The 14,658-nt window shown below is 42.6% G+C and overlaps 1 protein-coding gene across 13 annotated transcripts in view; it reads right to left on the bottom strand.

Annotated features, from left to right (window-relative positions):
* Positions 1-14,658, bottom strand: part of farp2 (FERM, RhoGEF and pleckstrin domain protein 2) — a 178,736-nt gene that overhangs the window by 131,139 nt on the left and 32,939 nt on the right. For all 13 annotated transcript variants that reach the window (XM_020044319.2, XM_013132847.3, XM_013132850.3 and 10 more), the window contains 3 exons: positions 800-904; positions 482-524; positions 317-395 (listed from right to left, as the gene is read on the bottom strand). In XM_020044319.2, the coding sequence (XP_019899878.1) occupies positions 317-395; positions 482-524; positions 800-904 (227 nt within the window). The remainder of the gene's footprint in view (positions 1-316; positions 396-481; positions 525-799; positions 905-14,658) is intronic.

Below are 14,658 nucleotides of genomic sequence, written 5' to 3'. Positions count from 1 at the left end.
GTTGCGAGGCGTCACTGATTTTCCAAATTTCTTAATCACATGGTTTCAAGGTAAGTTTGCCAGGTCTAGTGTAGCATGGCTGAGAAGGGACATGTGGAGAAACAAAGAATATTGTTTCATACATATTATGAATATGCAAAGCATGACCCTGATAGGACAAATATGAGAATATACTATTGATTAGCAAGACACACAATGTGACCCACATGGAAGCCTAGTTCACAAAAAGCACACTACTTTTACCAGACACCTGGGTCCTGGTGCACTAATAAGGGAATAGGGTTCCATTTGGGATATAACCAGAACGAACAAAGACCTAGTGTGCTCCTCCTGTAGTTGACCAGGGTCTGGGGGAAAGAACTTCACTGACAGCCTGAAGAGTGTATTCTTGGGTCCTGAAACAAATAAATACTCACATAAGCAATAATCCCTTAAAATGCAGGAATACAGTTGGAGTAGAAATTATATTCTGTAAACTTACGTCTCACTTGTTTCACTATTAATTTTGTGGGTTCCAGCCAAACCTAAGAAGCATAGTGAATACATGAGTGTAAATGATCTGTTGCATTTGAGTGAAAATCATCTGTTACATGCACAGAAAAGGAATTCTACAGATATATGCATTCAAAGTCCAGGGTGGTAGTTTTTATTCTATAAGCCATGCACAAGACATTCTGAATACACATTACACTTTCTGATACATTTTGTTGCACATTTGCTTTCCATCATTCTTTTATGCATAATCAAATTGGCCATTGCCCAATGAATTTCAATATGCTCAACTAATAAGAGTACCTACCCAGTTCATTTGTGTGTTCTGGAACTCTAAGCCAAAGTAATCGCTCTCAATCAGGTTGGATCTCGTAAACACTTCAGTGAGAAGTGTCTCTCCATCCGCTCTGGGCTACAGGGAAAGAGCGTTCTTATTAATGTAACTGATCACAAAGTCAGTGAATAAAATGAAGGTCAGCCAATTCGGGAAAATGTCAAGAACTTTTAACGTTTATTCAAGTGCAGTTGCAAAAATCATGAAGTCCTATGAAGAAACTGTCTCTCAGAACAGGAAAGGGAGACCCAGAGTTACCTCTGCTACAGAGAATAAATACATTAGAGTTACCATCCTCAGAAATCGTCAATTAACTGCACTTCCAATTGCAGGCCAAATAAATGTTTCACAGATTTCAAGTAATTGACAAATCTCAACATCAACTGAGACTGTGTGAATTAGGTCTTTATACTCAGATCGCTGGAAGGAAACCACTACTGAAGGACAACAATAAGAAGGGGTATGTTTGGGCCAACACGAGAAATGTATATTAGACCGGTGGAAAACTGCACTTTGGCCTCCAAATGTGAGATGTTTGGTTCCAACCCCCATGTCTTTGTAAGACGTGGACTGGGTGAACGGATGACCTCTGCATGTGTGGTTCACATGGTGAAACATGGAGGAAGTGGTGTGATGGTTTTCTGTAAATATTTACTTCTGTATTTAATTCTGCATTCTTTTATTTCTATTTGTATTAATTTCCCTATTCTTTTATTTCTGTATTTCATTATTTCCATACGGTTTGTTTTATTTCTGTATTTCCTTTCCTTAAGCTAATGAGGGGGCGGTACTAACAGTCAGATGTAGCAATCAAGCCCAGAGCAGCAGAAACACAGAGGAGTATTCAGAAAAACAACGTCATAGACAACAAGTGTCTCCATGAACAGATGACCTCTGTATGTGAGGTTCACATCATGAACCATGGAGGAGGTGGTGTAATGGCGCTTTACCGGTGACACTGTCTGTGATTTATGTTGAATTCAAGGCGCACTCAACCAATATGTCTACCAGAGCATCATGCGGCGATAGGCCATCCCATCTGGTTTGAACTTAGTGGGAATATCATTTGCTTTTCAACAGGACAACCATCAAGGGCTATTTGACCAAGAAGGAGAGTGATAAAGAGCTGCATCAGATGACCTGATCAGATTACTCCTCAGTCACCCAACCTCCACCCAATGGAGATGGTTTGGGATGAGTTAGACCACAGAGTGAAGAAAAAGCAGCCACCACATGGAAAACTTGTGGAAACTTCTTCAAGACTGTTGGAAAAGCCTTCCCGGTGACTACCTCTAGGAGCTTGTTGAGAGAATGCCAAGGGTGTTTACTATAAATTTACTATATGATTCCATATGTTATCCCATAGAACTGATGCCTTCACTTTTATTTTACAATGTGGAAAACAGCACAAATAAAGAAACACCCTTGAAAGAGTACACGTCCTCAAACTTTTGAATGGTACAGTACATAATATACACAATAAATTGCTCAAAAACATTATGGGAACACTTAAATCACAGATTGGGTCTCAATCAACGACATACATTAAAGATCACATACTTGACTGCACATTGTGTAATTTTTTAAGAACAAAATGTTACAACGGTAAATGGAAACAAAAATCACAAACCAATTTGCACAAGTTGGAACAGGCTGAATTTAAACTTGCACCAAAAATCTGAGTTAGATAATTTAAATCACAGACTGTTCCAACTTGTGCAAATTTCATCACGGCAACTCAATGTGCCTCAGGAGTGTATATGGCCACCACGTGCCTGTATGCACACCCGAAAATGCCTGGATAGGCTCCTGATGAGACAGTGGATGGTGTCCTGGGGGATCCCCTCCTAGACCTGGATTAGGGCATCAGGGAGCTCCTGGACAGTCTGTGGTGCCACCTGGTGGTGTCGGACACACCAATACATAACTTTCCAGAGGTTGTCAAATGGATTCAGGTCAGGGAAAGATGAGGTCCAGTCAAAGGCATCAATGACATCCAGAAACTGACTACACACTCTGACCACATGAAGCTAAGAATTGTCCTGCACCAGGAGGAACCCAGGGCACACTGCACTAGCGTAAGGTCTGACGATGGGTCTGAAGAGTTCATCCAAGTACCTAACAGCAATCAGGGTACCGTTGGCTAGCACATGGAGTTCTATGCAAACCTCCAAGGATATCCCTCCCGAGACCATCAATGACTCACCGCCAAACCGGTCATGCTGGATGATGTTGCAGGCAGCATAGCTTTCCCCATGCCGTCTCCAGACTCTATCACGTCTGTCACGTGCTCAGTGTGAACCTGCTCTGTGAACAGAACGGGGAGCCAATGGCGGACCTGCTGATTCTGGTGTTCTCTGGCGAATGCCAACCAAGCTGCATGGTGCTGGGCTATGAACAAAGGTCCCATTTGAGGATGCCACACTCATGGAGTCTGTTTCTGACAATTTGGTAAGAAACATGCACACCAGTAACCCGCTGGAAGTCATTTTGTAGGGCTCTGACAGTGCTCCCCCGGTTGTTCCTCGCACTCTATGGCCCTGTCCAGCTCCCCCTCGTCAAACATCCTGGTATCTCCTCCATCCTCTTGAGAATGTACTAGGAGACACAGAAAAACCTCTTGTGACGGTACTTATAGCCGCCAGAACAGCGTCAATGCACCTTGGCATTGTCTCTGGTACTCTACTAGAGGGATTGAACACAACAGATATTCCCTCATTTACTGTCCAAAACCTCCCATAGGTGTTCAATTGGGTTGAGATCTGGTAAATGCGAAAGCCATAACACATGATTCACATCATTTTCATACTCATCAAGACATTGTGCCATCCAGGCCCCAATAATAACCCTCTTTCAAAGTCACTTAGATCCTTGCGTCTAGATCAACTGGGCCTGCTCAGCATTTTTATACATTCCATAGAGTATGATAGGATGTTAATTGTTTAATCTTATCATGCAGTACACCTGTTTGGAACCATCTGCATTGGTTGTGTTCCTCTGCTCATTTATTCAGGTATTTCCTTTGTCACCCGTTTGTATATTTCAATAGAAAACAAGTGACTTCATTAATGTCAGACTGGTTGCACTGGCACCACTCCCTACATTCTTTCCAAAGTGTGCATGGACCCCTAACTGACAAGTGTGACATTGACTGGAAAACTGTATACAGCAGTGTTACTCACTATTTTTTGTAAGTGGACCGCTTTGGTAGAGACTATCATTTAGTGGGCAGCACAGATCTTTAATTTGTTGTTTACGTTTTCTTCCAATATTTTCAATTATCAACTGAGAGCAAATACAGAGCAATAGAGCACAGGCAACAGATTTGATGTAAAGCACATCACCATCATACATACACACATCAAATAGTCTACATCACATGTATAAGAACCATATTAACATTTATCTCAGTAGTTGGATGTGCGAAAATGTCCCTTCTGCTCCTTGATTATTATTTTTTATTTAGCCTGTTGTTGCTATCCTTGTGAGGCAATTTAGGTGTGCATTGGTCAGTCTGTTTCTCTGCTTTTGTTTCACAATGTTCATTGTTGAAAATGTTGCTTCAAATGAATAAGTGCTGATGAAAAATTGTCACCTTTTGCATGCACTACTTGAGAAGTGGACATTCTGTATCTGACACAAGGCTTCAAAAATGGGTAACACCTGATCTTAATTCACCTTGTAATGATTCATTTGCCTGCAGCTCTACTATATGGAGGGCCAAACCTGCCAAAATAAACAGAAATAAATGAATAGATAAATATAAATATATTTATACATAAAACTACAATAAATGTATTAATATAATTTCCCCATTTATTTAATTCCTTGATCATCATTTCTGATTCTTTTTTAAATTAATTTCCATAATCTTATATTTGTGTATATATTTACTTCTGTATTTATGTATTCTTTTATTTATTTCTGTATTCTTTCATTTCTGTATTTATTAAAATTCTGTATTTCCTTGTCCTTAAGCTAATGAGGCCAGTCAGGTGTAGCAATCAAGCCCAGAGCAGCAGAAAAACAGAGAGGAGTTTCGGAAAGAAATGTCATTTGAATAGACTACTAAAACGGCACATCTTTGCGGGTCGTTGCCAGGAGTCCTTGCATTGAAATTGGTTTAATTCAGTGCCAGTGCATAGGACCAGACTCGTAATTTAAGCAATCGTATTTTCTCCAAACCCCTCGTTTTGGACCTATGCACTGGGGTTGAAATCAAAACGTTATCCCCATCAGACCTCAATCAATCAATCAATCAAATGTATTTATAAAGCCCTTTTTACAACAGCAGTTGTCACAAAGTGCTTTACAGAGACACCCGACCTTAAACCCCAAGGAGCAAACAACAGTAGTGTTGAATTTCAGTGGCTAGGAAAAACTCCCTAAGGTCGAATTTTAGGAAGAAACCTAGAGAGGACCCAGGCTCAGAGGGGTGACCTCTTCTGGCTGTGCCGGGTGAGATATTAAGAGTCCAATTGGAATAATAAATAGACTCTGGATTTAGCCCAGAGAAATGTATTTGATTTTAGACTAGGTCAGAAGTACGACAAGGTGGACAAGGACAGGGACAGCAACGGGGCCCCCAAACCAGGTAATCCGCAGGTGTGGACCAGGACCTCATCTCCTTCTAAAATTTAAAACTGGAGGAAACTGAGAAAAGTTAGTAGTACATCCCTCATACCCCCCAGCACAAGAATATAGCAGCGTAACACCTTGGAACTGAGACGGGGGGGGTCCGGTGACACTGTGGCCCTACCCGGGGGAGGCCCCGGACAGGGCCCAACAGGCAGGAAATCAATCCAACCACATTGCCAGGCATCAACCAAAGGGACACCCACCAACCGCAACCCCCCTGAATGAGGGCCGAGTATTGCTAGCGGCGTACAGCCCAATTGCACAAGTGCGCAACAGAGAGTCAACAACAAGCCAGTGACTCTTCCCCCGAAAGGCATTGGAGGGAGGGCATCCCAGTGGCGACGAGAGCCCACCTGGCAAGACAGCAAGGGTGGACAGTATCAAGCCTACTGGTCACCTTCACACCCCCGGGCCAGGCTACACCTAATTATAAACTGTGCTGTAGAGATGAGTTTTTAGTAGACACTTGAAAGTTTGCACTGAGTTTGCATTTCTAACCTTAATTGGCAGATCATTCCACAGGAGTGGAGCTCTATGAGAAAAGGCCCTGCCGCCAACTGTTTGTTTAGAAGTTCTAGGTACAATTAAAAGGCCTGCATCTTGCGATCTAAGGTTACGTGTAGGTATGTATGGCTGGATCATTTCAGCCAGGTAAGTAGGAGCAAGTCCATGTATTGATTTATAGGTTAAGAGCAAACCTTAAAATCAGCCCTAACCCTAACAGGCAGCCAATGTAAGGACGCCAGGACAGGAGTAATGTGTTCAAACTGTTTTGTTCTAGTTAGGATTCTAGCAGCCGTGTGCAGCACTAATTGAAGTTTATTTATTAATTTGTCTGGATAACCAGAGAGAAGAGTATTGCAGTAATCTAATCTAGAAGTAACGAAAGCATGGATTAATTTTTCTGCATTAATTTTTCTGCATCAATTTTCTAATTTTTGCGATGTTTCGAAGATGAAAATAAGCAACTCTTGAGACATATTTTATATGACCTCCCATGAGAGACCCTCAAAGACACCCTGTTTTTGTAGCCTATTCACTTTACCAGTGGTTAGAGTACTTTTACCAGTGCTCATTGCTATCTGGGATTGTTGTTATTTAATAATTGAATTCTAAATACTATATAATATCCATGCATCAGTCCCAGTATAAGGCGCAATCTATATTAATGTCAAAAATTTGATTTCATCCAGTTACCTTTTTAATAAATGTGACCATGTCAGTTCATAGACAAACACCTTCACATTTTTCTGTACATAAGACTATACAGTTATACTTCGCAGTGCGAAGTGTGGGTGATACATTTTAAACAAGATATCTATCTGTTTGCGCTTGCCTTTTCATTAGGCTTAGCTCTTCTTAGGCTGAGATGACATTGCCAACTAAGCTACAATATTGGAAGACTTTACACTAATTATGCTATTACATTCTACATCAAAACCAAATAATTTAGCTATCAGTTTAAACGTCAGGCTAAATGTCATCCATCATAACTAAGCCACGGAAGTATAGACTAGCCTACTTAAAAAACATTTGAAATAGCTTTCAAATGTCGGTTCAGCCCAATATGGTTAGCCTATATATTAGTTTACACTAGACTTTTAAAGGCCAATATGACCTTTAAAATTCCGGCCATAAAGAACCATATATGTTTTAAAGCCATATAATAGCCTACATTTAAACAGCAATAAAACACAAACTATATGATCCAACAAATGTTTTTAATTTAAATTAGTCAGCAGAATGAACTCTTCACCATCTTTGCGAACTGAGCAGATATATATATTGGATACACCAGGGCTGTCACAATTATTACATAATTGCCCGATTGAAATAATTTGAGCCGGATCACAATTTTTATAGTAATTTTTATAGTAATTCCAAAATAATGTTTCCAATCTGAATAAGGGATTTTGAAGCCTATGAATATGTCTACCATGTGAATTATGTCATATGTCATAGGAGCGTTTGACAGCTCTGCGGAAAGATATATGCACAGATCATTTACTGAAACTCGTTTGTAACTAAATTTCAGTAGGCTATGTATAAATCTCGTTTGTAATTGTTTTGCAATGCACCATAATGTAGCCCAAAGTCGCAACATTTATTTAATAGACAAAAATTTTTCAGTCGCTTATTCGTCACATCAACTCTGATATACCAAAGGAAAAAAACACTCAAGAGTGTAACATATTTTTACTAATATTCTAAGTCGAATTTTGACTTGAGTGGATGTTTAAGTGGACAGACGGGCGCTGAGTGACATTGAGCGTGATGGTGAGCAGGGTGGACGGGCGACGAGTGATGTTGAGTAGGATGGTCATGCGATAAGTGTTGTTGTGCGGGATGTTTAGCAGGACGGATGGGCAATGAGGATGGAGGATACGGTCCAGGCAGACAGGAAAGTGTCCTGGATGCAGAGGCTTTTCTGGGCAATCTGGCGCCCTAGGCGAGATCTCTAAATGTTGCCCCCAAAAAAGCCAACTTCAGGGGAAATAACTCTTCTTAATTTTAAGTGCGATAGCAGGTGTACAAAACCTTTTAACAATAAAGGAGAATCAACATAGTGTACTGTTAGAAAATATATAAATAAATAAAGACAAAAAAATATATATTTACTAATATTTATATATGTAACGACAGGTGCATTAACTGGGTAAACAAAAAAGACACTCAAAATCGTATTCTGTGTGCTATTACAGCAGATGAAGGGCAGTTTCTGTCTTAAAACAGGACATGCCTCGATTTGCTTGCTGCACAACTATCAATGATATCGTCATAGGATATCTTGAGAGCATCTGTCGTATTTGATTGCAAAATAATACATTCTAAAGTTCAAACTTTCAAAGATACATCTGACGGCCAGTTCAGATCAATGATTTGCAACAAGATTAGATACAACTTGCAAAAGAACTCCCAACGTTCTAAAACCACTAGTGCACTTGACTTGGCAATAAGGCAGGTCCCCAGGGGCCTCAAACGGTCTGCAACTAATCAGTTCACTGCTGCAAATTTCTCTGCCAAATTCTAAAAACAGCCTGAATTATGACCTGAACTGGCCTTTAAGTTTCCACATCCACCCTTTGCTCACTGTCTGAGCAAATGTTATGTATGTACTGCTAGTCTTTGGTACTACGTTAGCTTGTTACTACCTTAGCTAGTTAGCTAGGTTAGTGAGCTACATTTCCAATAGCGTAAACCAGAGACAGACTCTTTTTAAAACAATCCATAAAAACATACCACTATACTTTATTCTCCTTTCTTCCTCATCTTTTCTCTTCTTTCTATAATGTGCCCCCAATGGCTTTGATCTTTTCATATTAGAATAGCAGTCAGAAAATGTCTACGGACCGTATGAACGTCAACTGGCACACTTACTGACCCACAGTCAACAGCTGGCACCGCCCTGCCTCATCATCTCTCGAAACATCAATATCATCTCACTCATAACAAATAAACAAGTCTTGACTTAAGGTATAATTTGTTTTATTGGTAAATTATGGTGGAAAATAAGTATTTGGTCAATAACAAAAGTTCTCAATACTTTGTTATATACCCTCTGTTGGCAATGACAGAGGCTGAACGTTTTCTTTACGTCACAAGGTTTTCACACACTGTTGCTGATATTTTGGCCCATTCCTCCATGCAGATCTCCTCTAGAGCAGCAATGTTTTGGGGCTGTCGCTGGGCAACACAGACTTTCAACTCCCTCCAAAGACTTTCAATGGGGTTGAGATCTGGTGACTGGCTAGGCCACTCCAGGACCTTGAAATGCTTCTTACGAAGCCACTCCTTCGTTGCCTGGGCGGTGTGTTTGGGATCATTGTCATGCTGAAAGAGCCAGCCACGTTTCATCTTCAATGCCCTTGCTGATGGAAGGAGGTTTTCACTCAAAATCTCACGATACATGGCCCCCTTCATTCTTTCCTTTACACGGATCAGTCGTCCTGGACCCTTTGCAGAAAAACAGCCCCAAAGCATGATGTTTCCACCCCCATGCTTCACAGTAGGTATGGCGTTCTTTGGATGCAACTCAGCATTCTTTCTCCTCCAAACACGACGAGTTGAGTTTTTACCAAAAAGTTCTATTTTGGTTTCATCTGACCATATGACATTCTCCCAATCCTCTTCTGGACCATCCAAATTCCCTCTAGCAAACCACAGACGGGCCTGGACATGTACTGGCTTAAGCAGGGGGACACGTCTGGCACTGCAGGATTTGAGTCCCTGGCGGCGTAGTGTGTTACTGAGGGTAGCCTTTGTTACTTTGGTCCCAGCTCTCTGCAGGTCATTCACTAGGTCTCCCTGTGTGGTTCTGGGATTTTTGCTCACCGTTCTTGTGATAATTTTGACCCCACGGGGGGAGATCTTGTGTGGAGCCCCGGATCAAGGGAGATTATCAGTGGTCTTGTAAGTCTTCCATTTTCTTATAATTGCTTCCACAGTTGATTTCTTCACACCAAGCTGCTTACCTATTGCAGATTCAGTCTTCCCAGCCTGGTGCAGGTCTACAATTTTGTTTCTGGTGTCCTTTGACAGCTCTTTGGTCTTGGCCATAGTGGAGTTTGGAGTGTGACGGTTTGAGGTTGTGGAGAGGTGTCTTTTATACTAAGTTCAAACAGGTGCCATTAATACAGGTAACGAGTGGAGTACAGAGGAGCCTCTTAAAGAAGTAGTAACAGGTCTGTGAGAGCCAGAAATCTTGCTTATTTGTAGGTGACCAAATACTTATTTTACAGAGGAATTTACCAATAAATTCATAAAAAATCCTACAATGTGATTTTCTTTTCTCCTTTGGTGTATTTTTGTAAAGTGTACCTATGATTAAAATTGCAGGCCTCTCTCATCTTTTTAAGTGGGAGGACTTGCACAATTGGTGGCTGACTAAATACTTTGTTTCCCCACTGTACATAGTGAAATAATGTTGATTAATACATTTATATATTTTTTTATCAATATATTTATTGATACATTTATTTCAAATTTTGGCAGTTATAATAATACTACAGTATCTCACTCTTTTCCAGCGCGGTCAGGACAGAGAGCTGTGATGACTGGGTTCAGAGATGTCGGTCATCACAGCTGGGGTTCTCAATGATATTGATAATACTCCATGATAATCTGGATTCAAACTCCCTCTTCAACTCTTCCAAAACACGCACAAATGCATCACAGGAAAATGTTGCAGTATGTCTGGGTTGGATCTAGTGACTGCTCTGAGTGAACAGTCTGTCAGGTATGAACAGAGTGGTCAGTTTATTTTGAAATGCTGTGTCTAAGCTTTCCCTTGGAGATCCAGCTTGATCAAGTGATGTCAGGCTAAAAAGCCATCATTTATATCCACTGTGTATCATCCAACTCTTATGGAAGCCCTGAAGCCCAAGCAGGATTTTTTACTACTAATAGTTATTTTGTTGTTCAAACGAGATAATCATTAGTATGTCTAATTAGGCCAAATTCATTATGCAGCAGCATTACAAGGACATGAAATGGTTGCTACAGCCCATCGTTCTTTGATTCCGTCCAGTGATGGGCCTATTATTGTTCATTAATAGTTATTTGAAACTCTAAAGCAAGGCAACTTTGAATGCCAAAGCGTTAAGTCAGAACAGGGAGCCATCGGCTGAATAGTGGCACGTTGGCAAGGTGAGGATGCATCATGTGTGCCATGACATTTTGCTCAAACACTGTAATACAAAACAGGATTGTCCAATAAACATTAAATCCAGGCAACATTACAACGAATAGAAGTTGTAGTCTTGTTTAAGTTTAAGATGAACTTCTTGCATTGTAAAAATAGAAAGCATTGCTCACAATTTGTGACCAATAGCAGCTAGTATACTAACTCACAAAAAAAACTATTAGTAGTAAAATAAAACATCATTTATTTATTTTCTAAATGTTTTTATTTTTTTAACTAAGTCGTTCAAACGAGATAAACTTAGTCTATGGGCCCAATAATTTTTTTTTTAGTACTTGGGCTTCAGGGCTTTTGTAAGCTCTGGCTCCTCTCTCCCCTTGCTTGAAACAAATGTATAGATTTGAGGGAGGAGAGAATTCTTTCAAAAATCCTGCCATGAGACAGCCATCCCACCTCTTTGTGAAATATCAAGTTGCCATACTCAGTCCAGCATTCCTCTAACAACTCGCAGAATTGGCAGTGATTCAGGGTCCTCGCAACAATAATGTTCACCACGCACACGACTTGCTGCATTCTGTAAGTCAGTCTTTGAGTTTAGCCACAAGTGCTTCCTGATGAATGACACATTTAAACCTAACAAATTCGGGAATATAATAATAATAATAATTTTATTTTTATAGCGCTTTTCTTGGACTCAGTCACTTTACAATGCAGATAGATAAAAACAGAACAAAACAAAACAAAACAAACAAAACAGAACAAGATTAGACACAGGTGAGAAGGGAGGGGGGCTACGGGTAGGCAGAGGTGAAGAGATGTGTCTTGAGGTGGGACTGGAAGATGGTGAGGGACTCAGAGGTGCGGATCTCTTGGGGGAGGGAGTTCCAGAGCCTGGGAGCCGCCCTGGAGAAGGCTCTGTCCCCAAAACTGCGGAGGTGGGATTTACGGATGGAGAGGAGACCAGCTGAGGAGGATCTGAGGGACCGTGAGGGTTGGTATGGGGAGAGGAGGTCAGTGAGGTATGAGGGGGCCAGATTGTGGAGGGCTTTGTAGGTGAGGACCAGGATTTTGTAGGTGATCCGGTGGGAGATAGGAAGCCAGTGAAGTTGTCTTAGGACTGGAGTGATGTGGTGCCAGGATTTGGAGCGGGTAATGAGTCGGGCTACTGCGTTTTGGACCAGTTGGAGTCGGTTGATGTTGGTAGAGCTGATGCCGAGGAGGAGTGAGTTGCAGTAGTCCAGTCGGGAGGAGATGAAGGCGTGAATGAGTCTTTCAGCAGCGGGGGGTGTGAGAGAGGGTCTGATTTTGGCGATGTTGCGGAGGTGAAAGAAGGATGTTTTAATGACTTGACGGATGTGAGGCTCAAGGGAGAGGGTAGAATCAAAGATAACACCAAGGTTGCGGGCCTGGGGAGATGGGGAGACAATGGTGCCATCGATGGTGAAAGTGGGGTTATTGGTTTTGCTGAGTGTGGATTTGGAGCCTATGAGGAGGAATTCTGTTTAATCGCTGTTGAGTTTGAGGAAGTTGTGTTGCATCAAGGTTTTAATAGCTGACAGACAGGAGTTGATGTGGGAGAGGGGAGGATTGTGGGGGGATTTGGTGCTGAGGTAGATTTGGGTGTCATCGGCATTGCAGTGGAAGTCCAGGTTAAAGTGGCGGAGTATCTGACCAAGAGGGAGGATGTAGATGATGAAGAGGAGGGGGCCGAGTACAGAGCCTTGGGGAACACCTTGAGTGACTGTGGCTGTGGCAGAGGTGTGGTTATGGAGAGAGATGAAGTGGGATCTGTTGGATAGATAGGAGTGGAGCCAGCTGAGTGCAGTACCTTCGATACCGAGGTCTTTGAGTCTGGTGAGCAGGATGTTATGGCTCACGGTATCGAAGGCTGCACTCAGGTCGAGGAGGATGAGGATGTTGAGGGAACCGGTGTCAGCAGAGGTGAGGAGGTCGTTTAGGACTTTGAGGAGAGCGGTTTCAGTGCTGTGGAGGGGGCGAAAGCCAGATTGGAGGGGATCTAATTGGTTATTAGCATGAAGATGGGTTTGTAGTTGTGTCGCGACTATGCGTTCCAGGGTTTTGGACAGAAAGGGGAGGTTGGATATTGGGCGGTAGTTGTTGAGGGAGGAGGGATCCAGACCAGGTTTTTTAAGGATTGGGGTGACGGCGGCAGTTTTGAAGGCAGAGGGGACAGTTCCAAGGGACAGTGAGGAGTTGAAGAGGTTAGTGAGGTAGGGGCATAGGACGGGGAGGCAGGACTTCATGAGTGGAGTAGGGAGGGGGTCAAGGGAGCAGGTAGTGGGTTTGGCAGAGCTGATGAGTTTGGAGATTTCAGAAGGAGTGACCGGGTCAAACTGGGAGAGGAGGCAATGAGGAGGAGGGGTCGAGAGGTCAGGAGAGATGGGGAGTGGAGGGTCCATGGTGGGTGCTGGAGTAGATACTGAGAGATGAGATTCAGGGGATAGAGATTGGTAGATGATGTTGATTTTGTCAGCGAAAAAGTGGAGGAATGAGTTGCAGAGATCCGGAGTAGAGGTCGGTAGGGTGTTGGTCCGAGGCTTGATGAGGTTATTCATTGTGGAGAAAAGGGTTCTGGGGTTTTGGCAGGGGTCGGTGAAGATGGTGGAAAGGTAGGCAGATTTGGCAGCAATGAGGGCGTCTTTGTAGGCAGTGAGATGGAGTTTATAGGCTTCATGATGGACTGTGAGGGATGATTTCTTTGTCAGGCGTTCAAGTTGGCGGCCAGTTTGTTTCATTTTCCGGAGTGCAGGTGTGTACCAGGGTGAAGATGTGTTAAAAGTGACAGTTTCTGTTTTGAGGGTGGCCAGAGTGTTGAGGGAGGTAGACAAGGTGGAGTTGAGGTGGTTCGTGAGATCATCAGGTGAGGTGAGGGTTGAGTCCAGGTGGAGAGTGGTGGAGAGCAGGTCAGAGAGATGGTGGGGATCGATTGATTTAAGGTTGCGCAAGGTGATTTCTCTGAGGAGGCGGGGGCGTGGGGTTGGAGAAGGGATGGTGAAACGTATCAGTTTGTGATCAGAGAGGGGAAAGAGGCATGGATGGAGGTCGAGCACTGGTTGGTTACTGGAGCAAACCAGGTCGAGGATGTGTCCTTTTTCATGGGTGGGGAATGTGACATGTTGGGTGAGAGAGAAGTTATCCAGTAAAATGGTGAATTCTGATGAGAGCTTGCAGGTGGGGGAGTCCATGTGGATGTTTAAGTCACCGAGTAGCAGCAGACGTGGAGAGAGAGATGAGGCTAGTGTGAGGAGTAAAATCAGAGAGAAAGGAGGGATTTGGTTTAGGTGGCCGGTAAATGAGGATGACTGTTGTGGAGGAGAGAGCTTTGAAGGCTAGATATTCAAACGATGATACTGAGGGGAGGGTAAGTTCTGTGATCCGAAAGTTTTGATTGAAGATAACAGCGAGCCCACCTCCACGGCGGGAGGGGCGGGGTTTGCAGATGTAGTTGTAGCCAGGGGGGGATGCTTGGTTGAGGGAGAAGAAATCATTAGGTTGTTGCCAGGTTTCAGTGAGCAGAAGGAAGTCCAGAGTG

The sequence above is a fragment of the Esox lucius genome, chromosome 8 (assembly GCF_011004845.1).
Source record: "Esox lucius isolate fEsoLuc1 chromosome 8, fEsoLuc1.pri, whole genome shotgun sequence".
In the NCBI taxonomy this organism is placed as follows: Eukaryota; Metazoa; Chordata; class Actinopteri; order Esociformes; family Esocidae; genus Esox; species Esox lucius.
This window is presented reverse-complemented; position numbering and strand designations above follow the sequence as displayed.